The 13,229-nt window shown below is 34.6% G+C and overlaps 1 protein-coding gene across 3 annotated transcripts in view; it reads left to right on the plus strand.

Annotated features, from left to right (window-relative positions):
- The window catches only part of WDR4 (WD repeat domain 4), a 51,597-nt gene that overhangs the window by 22,564 nt on the left and 15,804 nt on the right, over positions 1 to 13,229 (plus strand). For 2 of the 3 annotated variants that reach the window (XM_044670256.1, XM_044670257.1), the window contains exons 6-7: positions 11,014 to 11,074; positions 13,108 to 13,206. In XM_044670256.1, the coding sequence (XP_044526191.1) occupies positions 11,014 to 11,074; positions 13,108 to 13,206 (160 nt within the window). Of the gene's footprint in view, positions 1 to 11,013; positions 11,075 to 13,107; positions 13,216 to 13,229 lie in introns of all 3 variants that reach the window. The other variant, XM_044670258.1, reaches the window with a different exon arrangement.

The following is a 13,229-nucleotide window of genomic DNA, read 5'->3' on the forward strand; positions in this document are numbered from 1 at the left end:
AATTGGGGAATGGCTTGATTTTTTATACAATTGCTTTAACTCCTTGTATATTTGAGTGATTAGACCCCTGTCAGAGTTTTTTGTTATAAAGATTTTTTCCCAACTTGTTGTTTCCCTTCTGATTTTGACTACATTGTTTTTGTTTGTATAAAAGCTTATTAGTTTAATATAATCAAAACCATTTAATTTACATTTTGTAATTTTCTCTTAACTCTTGCTTGGTTTTAAAATCTTTCCTTTCCCAGAGATCTGACAAGTATATATCTGTGTTTGCTTAACTTATTTATAGTTTCCCTCTTTATATTCAAGTCATTTACCCATTCTGAATTTATCTTGGTGTAGGGTGTGAGATGTTGATCTAAACCTAATCTCTCCCATATTGTTTTCCAAATTTCCCAGCAGTTTTTGTCAAATAGTGGATTCATGTCCCAAAAGTTGGGCTCTTTGGGTTTATCATAGACTGTCTTGCTGATGTCATTAACCCCAAGTCTATTCCACTTCTGTCTCTTAGCCAGTACCATATTGTTTTGATGTTTTCTGCTGCTTTATAGTATAGTTTAATATCTGGTACTGCTAGGCCCCCTTCCTTCACATTTTTTTTCATTATTTCCCTTGATATTCTTGATCTTTTGTTATTCCAAATGAAATTTGTTATAGTTTTTCCTAATTTAGTAAAGAAGTTTTTTGGTAATTTGATAGGTATGGCACTAAATAGGTTAATTAATTTGGGTAGAATGGTCATTTTTATTATGTTAGCTCATCCTACCCATGAGCAATCAATAGCTTTCCAATTGTTTAGATCCAGTTTTATTTGTTTGGAAAGTGTTTTGTAGTTGTTTTTATATAATTGCTGTTTGTTTTGGTAGATAGATTCCCAAGTATTTTATATTGTCTAGGGTGATTTTAAATGGTGTTTCTCTTTCTACCTCTTGCTGCTCTAATGTGTTGGAAATGTATAGAAATGCTGATGATTTATGTGCATTTATTTTGTATCCTGCAACTTTGCTAAAGTTGTTGATTATTTTTACAAGCTTCTTAGTTGATTCTCTAGGGTTTTTTAAGTAGACCATCATATCATCTGCTAAGAGTGATAGCTTAGTCTCCTCATTGCCTATTTTGATATCTTCAATTTCTTTTTCTTCTCTAATTGCTACTGCTAGTGTTTCTAGTACTATGTTGAATAATAGAGGTGATAATGGGCATCCTTGTTTTACTCCTGATCTTATTGGGAAGGCTTCTAATTTATCCTCATTGCATATGATGTTTGTTGATGGTTTTAGGTATATACTGTTTATTATTTTTAGGAAAGGTTCTTATATTCTTATACTTTTCAGTGTTTTCAATAGGAATGGATGCTGTATTTTGTCAAAGGCTTTTTCAGCATCTATTGAGATAATCATGTGATTTTTGTTTGTTAGACTGTTGATATGGTCAATTATGTGGATAGTTTTCCTAATGTTGAACCATCCTTGCATTCCTGGTATAACTCCCACCTGATCATGGTGGATGATCTTCTTAATTACTGGCTGGAGTCTCTTTGCTAGTATTCTATTTATGATTTTTGCATCTTTGTTCATTAGGGAGATTGGTCTATAGTTTTCTTTCTCTGTTTTTGATCTCCCTGGCTTTGGAATAAGTACCATATTTGTGTCATAAAAGGAATTTGGTAGGACTCCTTCTTTGCTTATCATATCAAATAATTTGTATAGTATGGGGATTAGTTGTTCTTTGAATGTCTGATAGAATTCACTTGTGAATCCATCAGGCCCTGGCGATTTTTTCTTAGGAAGTTCTTTGATGACTTGTTCAAATTCTTTTTCTGATATGTGATTATTTAGGTATTCTATTTCTTCTGCTGTTAATCTAGGCAATTTATATTTTTGTAAATATTCATCCATATCTCCTAAATTGTTATATTTATTGCCATATAATTGGGCAAAATAGTTTTTAATGATTGCCTTAATTTCCCCTTCATTAGAGGTTAGGTCTCTCTTTTCATCTTTGATACTGTCAATTTGGTTTTCTTCTTTCCTTTTTTTTATTAGATTGACCAGTACTTTGTCTTTTTTTTCTGTTTCTTCAACATACCAGCTTCTAGTCTTATTTATTAATTCAATAGTTCTTTTACTTTCTATTTTATTAATTTCTCCCTTGATTTTTAGTATTTCTAATTTAGTTTTCATCTGGAGATTTTTAATTTGCTCGCTTTCTAATTTTTTGAGTTGCATGCCCAATTCATTAATCTCTGCCCTCCTTAATTTATTTTATATATGCACTCAAGGATATAAATTTCCCCCTGAATACTGCCTTGGCTGCATCCCACAGAGTTTGGTAGGATGTCTCATCATTGTCATTCTCTTCAATGAAATTGTTGATTGTTTCTATGATTTCTTCTTTGACTAATTGGTTTTGGAGAATCATATTATTTAATTTCCAACTAGTTTTTGATTTTCCTGTCCAGGTGCCCTTACTAATTATTATTTTTTTTGCATTATGATCTGAGAAGGTTACATTTATTATTTCTGCTCTTTTGCATTTGTTTGCAATGTTTCTATGCCCTATAACATGATCAATCTTTGTGAATGTACCATGTGCAGCTGAAAAGAAGGTGTATTCCTTTTTGTCCCTATATATTTTTCTCCACATATCAATTAAATCTAATTTTTCTAGGACTTCATTCACCTCTCTTATCATTTTCTTATTTATTTTTTGATTTGACTTATCTGAAAGAGGAATATTTAGATCTCCCACTAATATGGTTTTACTATCTATTTCCGTCTTGAGCTCTGCCAGTTTCTCCTTTATGAATTTGGATGCTATGCCAAATGGTGCATACATATTGAGCAGTGTTATTTCCTCATTGTTTATACTGACTTTAATCAGGATATAATGACCTTCCCTGTCTTTTTTAATAATATCTATTTTTACTTTGGCTTTGTCAGAAATCACAATTGCCACTCCTGCCTTCTTTTTCTCATTTGACGGCCAAAAGATTTTGCTCAAGCCCTGAACCTTAAACTTGTGTATGCCCACCCGCCTCATATGTGTTTCTTTTAGACAACATATGGTAGGATTTTGGTTTCTAATCCTCTCTGCTATTTGCTTCCGTTTTATGAGCGAGTTCATCCCATTCACATTCAGAGTTATAATTATCAGTTGTGCATTCGCTAACATTTTTGTATCCTCCCCTTTTCCTACCCCTTCTTCTTAAACTATTTCCTTTTAAACCAGTGGTTTGCTTTAAGCCGGTATCCCTTATTCCCTCCCTTGATTAACTTCCCTTTCTACCCCCTCCCTTATTATTCCCCTCTTTTTATTTTTAAAGGCCTAATGAATTCCCTCCCCCTTCTTCTCCCTTCCCTTTTTTGACCTCCCCACTCCCTGCTCCCCTTGGTTTATCCCTTCTGACTTTGTCAGTAGGGTTAGATGGAGTTTTATATCCCAATGGATAATATAGCTACTCTTCCCTCTCCGGGTTGATTACACTGAGAGTAAGGTTTAAATATTACCTCTTAATGCTCTCTTCCTCTCCTTTTTATAATAGTATTTGTCCCCTCCCCTTCCCATGCCCTCTTTGTGTGTAATAGAATATCCTATTTTTCTTATTCACTCAAGTTTCTCTTGGTGTCCCGTACTATTCACCCCCCTCTTTCCCACCCCCCCATATCATCTTAGACCCTTTAGTATTCCACCCTATCCCTATGAATTATTCTTCTGATCACTCTAATAGTGAATACTTTAATAGTGAATAGAGTTCACTACAGAGAATATACATATTATACATAGCATTTCTCCACATAGGAATACAGATAATTAGATCTTTCTGAGGCTCTTAAAAAGGCAAATTTAAAAATTATAATTTTCTTTCTTTCCCCTCTTGTTTCTTATTTACATTTTCATGTTTCTCTTGATTTTTGTGGTTGGATATCAAACTTTCCATTTAGTCCTGGTCTTTTCTGTGCAAATACTTGGAAATCTTCCATTTTGTTGAATGCACATACTTTCCCCTGGAAGTATATAGTCAATTTTGATGGGTAGTTGATCCGTGGTTGCAGGCCCAGCTCTCTTGTCTTTCTGAATATCATATTCCAAGCCTTGTGGTCTTTTAGCGTGGAGGCTGCCAGATCCTGTGTGATCCTGATTGATGCTCCTTGATATTTGAATTGTCTCTTTCTGGCTTCTTGTAAGATTTTTTTTTCTTTTACTTGGAAGCTCTTGAATTTGGCTATTATATTCCTGGGCGGTTTCTTTTCTGGGTCTGGTATAGAGGGTGATCTATGAATCCTTTTGATGTCTATATTGCCCTCTTGTCGTAGGACTTCAGGGCAATTTTGCTGAATAATTTCTTTTAGTACGGAGTCCAGGTTTCTATTAATTTCTGGTTTTTCTGGAAGACCAATTATTCTCAAATTGTCTCTTCTAGGCTGGTTTTCTTGGTCTATCACTTTCTCATTGAGATATTTCATGCTTCCTTCTATTTTTTCAGTCTTTTGACTTTGTTTTATTTGTTCTTGCTGTCTTGAGAGATCATTAGCTTCTAATTGCTCAATTCTAGCCTTTAGGGACTGGTTTTCCTTTTAAATCTTGTCATTTCTGGTCTTCAGTTGACTTGCCTCACTTTCCAGTTCGGAAATTCTGCCTTTTAAACTGTTATTTTCTTGCCTGATTTCTTTTTGAGCTATTTCCCATTTCTCTAGCCAAATCTTTTCCAACTTTCTTGTCATCTCAGATTTGAACTCTTCAAGAGCTTGTGACCAGTTTTCATTATTTTGGGAGGGTCCGGATGTGATTGCTTGTTTTTTCTCCTCTTCTGTTTCCTTGGCTGTCTGGATTTTCTCTGTGTAAAAGTTGTCGAGTGTTAAAGATTTCTTCTTCTTCTTGTTAATCTTTCTCTTTTGGCCTTCCTGATTCTGGGTTGCCATTGTTAGTCCAGCCCGTTCTCAGCTTTATCCTCGCATTCAGGGTCTGTCTGCGCTCTTTTGGCTCCTGAGGTCTCAGATCTGGTTGTTTTCAGGGTCAAGCCCCCTGGTGGACCCCCTTGCTTGATCTTCTGCTGGAGGTTCCTTTACAGGTCTCAGAGTGCTGCTTCCACAGTCGTATACCCGTCTGCACTGGTTCCCCACTCAGGGTTTCAGAGCCTTTGCTCATGCCTGTGTCTGCCTTCACCCGCCCCTGCGCTCCGTTTCCGCGCTCAAAGTCCGTGTGTGTTCTTTAGTCTTTTGGGGTCCTAAGTCTTGCTGCTCTCAATGGGTGCCCCAAACTTGCTCTATTTCTTTTGAGCTGGCTTTGGAGTTGTAGGTGGTGTGTGTGTGTGTGTGTGTGTGTGTGTGTGTGTGTGTGTGTGTGTCTGCTCAGCCGGCGATTTAGTGAGAGCTGTTTCACCCCTTTATAGCATGGAAATGCCCTGATTCCACATACTTTCCACGCTGCGCCCTGTTGTGGGGTCCCTCCGTTCTTCTGGATTTGTTTTTATGTCCCCTTGAGGAGTCCTGTATATTTCGGTTAGGAGAGGTTAAGCGCTGCTTTTTACTCTGCCGCCATCTTAACCCGGAAGCCTCCTGTAATATTCTTGATCTTTTGTTCTAACAGATGAATTTTGTTATTATTTTTTCTAGTTCTATAAAATAGTTTTTTGGTAGTTTGTTTCATATGGCAAACAATGTTTTTTATTTAATTAGAATATTTTTCTATGGTTACACGATTTATGATTCCCCCTCTTCCCTCCAACTTCCTGGAGCCAACAAGCAGTTCCACTGGGTTATATACATGTATCATTGTTCAAAACCTATTTCGATGTTATTCATATTAGCAATAGAGTAATCTAACATCAGAACCCTAATTATATCCATATTGAACGTGATCGATGATATGTTTTTCTTCAGCATTTCTACTCCCATAGTTCTTTCTCTGAATGTAGATAGCACTCCTTCTCATAAGTTCCTCTGGATTGTCCTGGATCATTGTATTGTTTCTAGTAGAGAAGCCAGTTACTTTCGACTGTGCCATCCCATAATGTATCTGTCTCTGTGTACAATGTTCTCCTGGTTTTGCGCCTTTCACTCTGCATCAGTTCCTGGAGGTCTTTCCAGTTCACATGGAATTCCTCCAGTTCATCATTCCTTTCAGCACTATAGTATTCCATCACCATCAGATACCACAATTTGTTTAGCCATTTTCCAATCGATGGATACCCCCTCATTTTCCAATTTTTTGCCACCACAAAAATATTTTGTACACATATTTTTCCTTGTTATCTCTTTGGGGTACAAACCCAGAAGTGGTATGACTGGATCAAAGGGCAGGTAGTCTTTTAAAGCCCTCTGCACATAACTCCAAATTGCCCTCCAGAATAAAACCATGTTTTTTAGAAAGTGGTTATTTATTTTATTGAATTTATTCTCATTAGAATAAAGTCCAATTATTTTTTACCTAAAGCAAAGCCCAGTTTACCTGCAGAGTGATTATAAAGGAGACAACCTAGGTAGCTGGTAGCCATTCTGATTTATTTATCCTTTTGCAACTTTTGTTTTTGGTTGAAGTTTTGTTTCAGGAGGGTAAGCACATAATTATTAATAGATGTAGAAGCTCTCTTATGTCATGTGCAGTTACTCTTAGGACAAGAAGTATATAATTTAACATTTTTAATATTTAGGTATTGACTCTTTGAACTAAGGAATTACTTTCCTTTAAAAAACTTTTAATGTGCATAATTTTATTCTTTTTCACTTAACAAATTGATATTCTTCCTCATTGAAAGAAAACCATAGGAAAAAAAATCCTTGCAAAAAGCATGCCTACTAGTGAGGCAAAACAAATTCACACACAGGTTTTTTTTTTAAAAAACCCTAATCATTTCTAAATCAGAAGAAAAATGAGGGTTAGGCAATTGGGGTAAAGTGACTTGCTCAGTTCTGCAGCTAGGAAGTATCAGAGGCCAGATTGGAACCCAGGTCCTTCTGACTCCAGGCCTGGCCCTCTATCCATTGTGCTGCCTTGCTGTCCTTTCCATATTGACTTTTTAAAGAAATATATGTCTTATTTATCTTGCTTTCATCACTTCTCTGTCAGGATCTGGGTTATTATCCTCATTGAACTTTTATAATTGTGGTTGATCGTTACATTTATTGGTATTGTTAAATTGCTTTCTTATATGTACTTTTCCCCCTCTCTTTCCATAAGAACAATTTTATCTTTAATTCCACAAGTTTTGATGTCTAAAGAATGCATTTCTTTTGAAAACTGAAGCTGTTTGGGGGCAAATGTCTAAAGTTTTCTGAAGGAAAAGTGTTTAGTTTAATTCACTGGAAAATGTTTTAAAGTATTATATTTGAGTTAATGAAAAAAATTAGAGAGTCATATATTTTTGAAATTCCTGATGATTAATCTGAATTTGGGTGGTTTGCCTGTTCTTTCTTTTTTTAAAAAAAATTCCATTTCATTTTATATTCCATTTCAAATTTTCTCCCTTCTCCCTCTGGGTACTCTACTCATTGAGAAGACAAGAAAAAGAAACACAACATTGTAAATATATATAGCCATGCAAAATGTGTTAACATATTAGCTATGAGCCCAGAAAAGAAAGAAAAATAGAAGAAAATATGCTTCATTCTCACTCTCAGTCCATCACCTCTACCTAAAAGTGAGAAGCATGTATGATCATGAGCCCTTTAGAATTGTGGTTGGTCATTCATTTTGTGATTACAGTTACTCTATGTTATTATACTATGTATGTATTGGATACTATGTATGCAGTTACAATAGTATTCTATCACATACATATACCGTAATTTGTTGAGTTATTCTTTAGTTGATAGACATAACCCAGTTTGTGGTTATTCCCACAAGAGAGCTGCTCTACATAGGGAGTGCTTTTCCTTTTTCTTTAATCTCTTTGGTAACTAGACTTAGTAGCAGTATTGTTAGGTCCCATGCACAATAATCCCTAGCATAGTTTAGTAGATTTTTGGGTATAGATTCAAACTTTTCCAGAAAGGTTGTTTTGGTTCACTTCTTCCTCAGCATTGCATTAGTGTACTTGCTTTCTTACATTGCCAACATTTGTCATTTTCCTTTTTTGTCAATGTGGTCAATGCGATGGATGTGAAGTGGTTCTTCAGAGCTGGCTTAATTGGCATTTCTTTATCTATTAGTGATTTGTAGCATTTTTAAAAATGGCTATTGTTAGCTTTGATTTCCCTCCCTTAAAACTGCCTATTTATATATTTGACCATTTATCAATTGAGGAATGCCTCTTAATATAAATTTGATTGTTTTGTATATCTTAGAAATGAAACTTTATTAGATAAACTTGTTGTGAAGATTTTTTCCCCTAGTTTCTAGATTTTCTTTTAATTTAAGATGTATTGGTTTTGTTTGTGCAAAACTTTTAAATTTTATGTTATCAAAATTATCCATTTTACCCCCGTGAGCTTTTCTTTATTTCTTTTTTGGTCGTGAACTCTTCCCCCATCCATAGATCTGACAGTCAAATTTTTTCCATTTCATTAATTTGCTTATGTGTCTAAAACATGTACCTATTTGGAGTTTGTCTTATTGTCTCGTTTGAAATGTTGGTTTGTGCCTGGTTTTGACCAGACCACTTTTTAACTTTCCCAGTAGTTTTTGTTGAATAGCTGGTTTTTGTACTAACTGAGATTGTTGAGTTTATGAAACACTTGGGGGCACTATGCTCCTTTGTTTCTGTTTATTGTGTTTCTAATCTGTTATACTAATGAGCCTATCTATTTCTTACCCAGGACAAAATTGTTTTGATGATTACATTTTATAGATTAATGTGAGATCTGGTATACTAAAGCCCACTTCCCATTTTTTTTGTTGATTATATTTATATCCTAGATCTTTTGTTCTTCCAGATGAATTTTGTTGTTATTTTTTCTAATTCTATAAAGTAATTCTTAGACAGTTTGATTGGTTTGGCACAGAATAAGTAAATTAATTTAGCTAATATTGTCATTTTTTTATGATTTGAAAAATTTTATTTCATTAAATGTTAGAATATTTTTCCATGGTTACATGATTCATGTTCTTTCCCTCCCCTATTTCCCACCCCCCTCCTGTAGCCAATGAGCAATTCCACTGGGTTTTACATGTGTCACTGATCAAGACCTATTTCTATATTATTAATATTTGCATTAGAGTGATCGTTCAGAGTCTACATCCCCAATCATACCACCATTGACCCATGTGATCAAGCAGTTGTTTTTCATCTGCGTTTCTGCTCCCACAGTTCTTTCTCTGGATGTGGATAGCATTCTTTCTCATAAGTCCCTCAGAATTGTCCTGGCTCATTGCATTGCTGCTGGTAGAGAAGTCCATTATGTTCGATTGTGCTGCAGTGTATCTGTCTCTGTGTCTAATGTTCTCCTGGTTCTGCTCCTTTCACTCTGCATCAATTCCTGGAGGTCATTCCAATTCACATGGAATTCCTCCAGTTCATTATTTCTTATAGCACAATAGTATTCCATCACCAACAGATACCACAATTTGTTCAACCATTCCCCAATTGAAGGGTATTCCCTCATTTTCCAATTTTTTTGTCACCACAAAGAACGTGACTATAAATATTTTTGTACAAGTCTTTTTCCTTGTTATTTCTTTGAGGGTATAAACCCAGCAGTGGTATGGCTAGATCAAAAGGCCGACAGTCATTTATTTATTAATTTTGTTTTAATTTTTATTATTTAGACTATTTTCCCATGGTTATGTGATTCATGTTCTTTCCTTCCCCCCACCTCCACCCTTAGCTGACAACACAATTCTGCTGGGTTTCACATGTAACATTGATCAAAATCTATTTCTATATTATTAATAGTTGTACTAGGGTGGTTGTTTAGCATCTACGTCCCCAATAATATCCCCTTTGATCCATGTGTTCAAGCAGTTGTTTTTCTTCTGTGTTTCTACTCCCACAGTTCTTTCTCTGGATGTGGATAGTGTTCTTTCTCATAAGTCTCTCAGAATTGTTCTGGATCATTGCATTTCTGCTAGTAGAGAAGTCCATTATGTTTGATTGTACCACAGTGTATCAGTATTTGTGTATAATGTTCTCCTGGTTCTGCTCCTTTCACTCTGCATCAATTCCTGAAGATCATTCCAGGTCACATGGAATCCCTCCAGTTCATTATTCCTTTGAGCATAATAGTATTCCATCACCAAGAGATACCATAATTTGTTCAGCCATTCCCCAATTGAAGGATATTCCCTCATTTTCTTATGGTTCTCCATATCTGCTACTGCCTTCAAACTGTTGCAGTATGTTGTTTTGGTTGAAGAATATGAAGAAAATCTGCTCTTACACAAATATATAGTGGAAAAGGGCAGGAATATTTTAAGAGAAAAATAATGTCCTAGTAGTATTATGAAAATAGTTTTGACCTTGTGGACTCTTCAGAAGGGTCTTTGAGACCCCCAAGTGCCTGCAGACTACAGTTTGAGAATCGTTATTCTATAGAATTAAAACTGTAGACCATAAGATAGTATCCTAAGGTTTGCATATGCCATCTCTTATAGAAATCTAAATGTTTGTGTTACTTGGATGCATCAAACAGCGACACAATGGGAAGGGAGAAAAGAGCACTGAATTTAGATGTAGAGTTCTTGAATTCAAATTATGATTCTGTTGTTATTTTGTTTTCCTTTGTGTAAGATTTTTTCTCTCTGTACCTTAGTATCTTCAAATGTAGAAGAATGAGTGAGAGGGAGGGAGGAGTTGGACCAGATTATCTCTAAAGTTTCCTCTAGCTCTAAAGCCTATGACACTACTAGTTTTGTATATTTATTTTGTCATGAAATCTCTAAAAAATTCTCTTGCTTTGTTTTTTATTAAGTTTTGGGATAGAGAGTTATTGGATGGGAAAAGGTAATTTTCTGAGGACAGTTATATTTTTATTAGCTTTGTAGCTGATTATATATGTAACTGGTGAGCTTGCTTGACACAGATAGTATATTGCTGACCAAAGTTTTATATCTTTATGTCAATCTTTTTATCCTTAGGTTTGTGAGCAGAATATTTGTGGTGCCAAATTATCCAGATTTGTTATTATCTACCTCAGGGGTAGGTATTTTTCATCATTTCTTTTATTCATTTTTTTTAGCACCAAAAAGATATGTATATTATTTGATGCTACAACTAGAGGTTTTTGAGAGAGAGGTCTTTTCTTCTCTTGTTGTTCAGTAATTTTCCATATGGTACTTTTTTCCCTCCCTCTGATAAAATGGTAGCTGTAGTTCTTGTTTCCAACAGTTTAAGACAGAAAATACTACTTTCATGGCCCTTTTAATTGGTACTGACATAGACTTAATCTATGTTGATTACCATCATTATTGCCTTAAGTGATGGCTATGTGAGGAAGACTTTCTGAATTTCAGAGATATTTTGATTCACATGAGTGCAAAAGTAAGAACATATATATATATATATATATATATAGTAGCTTTCTACCTTAATTAGGTACTAAGTTTTATTCTTCTGTTGTCTACTCCAATGGATGCCTCATCATGTCATACAAGGATACCTGAGTTTTTGAAGACTAAGACCAGAAAGCAAGCTTGAGAAGATCTTAACATTCTGAAAAGCCTTTGAATATGGGCCTTATAATAGATGGATTATTGAAGGTCTAGCCTTACAATTTTGGAGATACCTGTCACTATGTGATATATATATCTATATCTGTATCTATCTATCTATCTCACTTTTTTTTCTTAAAACCCTTACGCTTCTGTCTTAGAATCAATACTGTGTTTTGGTTCTAAGGCAGAAGAGCAGTAAGGGCTAGGCAGTGGGGGTTAAGTGACTTGCCCAGGGTCACTCAGCTATGAAGTATCTGGTGCCAGATTTGAACTTAGGACCTCTCATCTCTAGATGTGGCTTGCAATCCATTGAGCCACCCTTCTGCCCCCAAGTGATATATTTTTAAATCATAAAGTCTCACAAAACATACTCATTGTGTTCCCTGTTTCACAGGGAAGTCGTGATTTGATTACTTAAGAGGTAGACCCCATACTAATGAAATTACAACTTTTTGAAGCATTGAAATGCTTACCATTGTATTCTTTTTTATATTAATAAATAATTTCTTTACTTTATCTTAGAAAATATCATCTAAAAGCTTAGTTGCCAAATAAAAAGAAATAATTTTAGTGATCTTTAACAAAGGTAGCAATCTTAAGGAATCTTTAAATAGTAATTCAGTCAAAATGAAGGTTTCTGAATTATTAGAAAGGTTTTAAAGAATAGTTTTACTTCAGAAGCTTTCTGTTTATCCACATACTTTCTTCTTTGCTGCTTCAGTTTTTCTCCTTTAATTTTTTTCTTTTATCTATCCAGGGTCATGTTTTTGTCTTTCTTATGACTTTTTTGACTTTGCTAATCGATTTTCTAATTGATTTTTTTCTTGTCAATTTTCATGGTTTTCTTTTGGGTTTTTATTTTTATTTTTCATTTTAAGACCTTCCTTTCCTAGGGCCTTAAAGTCTTCTCTAAAATCTCCTATAAACAGTAGAAATTCTATTACTTAGGACTTTCAACTCAGTAAATGTTTATTAGTTGTTTACCACTTATTAGGCACTGGATAAGACATATGGTAGTCTTAATTATCTTTGGTTGAAAAAGTCAGAGAACAGCCACACCATTGTAAAATATGCACAACGTGAAAACAATTTTTGATCTTTTTTCAAGATGACTCTTTTATTGGTTTGGCACTAGAACGAGATAATCTGCTAACATTTTCTCACTTCCTCTCTTCCTCTCTATTTTCCTTTTATATGACAATTTTTTATAATGTACTAATTTTACTAATTTACAATATTATTTCATATGCCAAAAAGAAGTCTTTTTCTATCATTCTCTGTCGTATGTGATACTAAACTACAGACAATAATCCTTAGATTTGTTGCAAATTAACTCACACAATTGATAACTTAAATGTATCTATAGCAATCAAATTTTCAAAACTGATGGTGAGAACCATAACTTTTTAAAGGATTTAGTCCATGTTATACATAAGGTTTAATTTGATTTGAGTGGTATGCAATGGAGAGAAGCCTGTGGTAATGATCTTAATGTCTTTTTTTTTTTTTTTTTTTTAGGACTGTACTCTGAGACTCTGGGAATACAAAATAGGAAAAGAATTGCAGTGCTGTCATCTTAATAGACTGAAAAATCCTGAGGCAACCCCATGTGAGAAGGTGGAGTCTGTGATTTTTAACTT

Source organism: Gracilinanus agilis, chromosome 3 (assembly GCF_016433145.1).
Source record: "Gracilinanus agilis isolate LMUSP501 chromosome 3, AgileGrace, whole genome shotgun sequence".
Lineage (NCBI taxonomy): Eukaryota > Metazoa > Chordata > Mammalia > Didelphimorphia > Didelphidae > Gracilinanus > Gracilinanus agilis.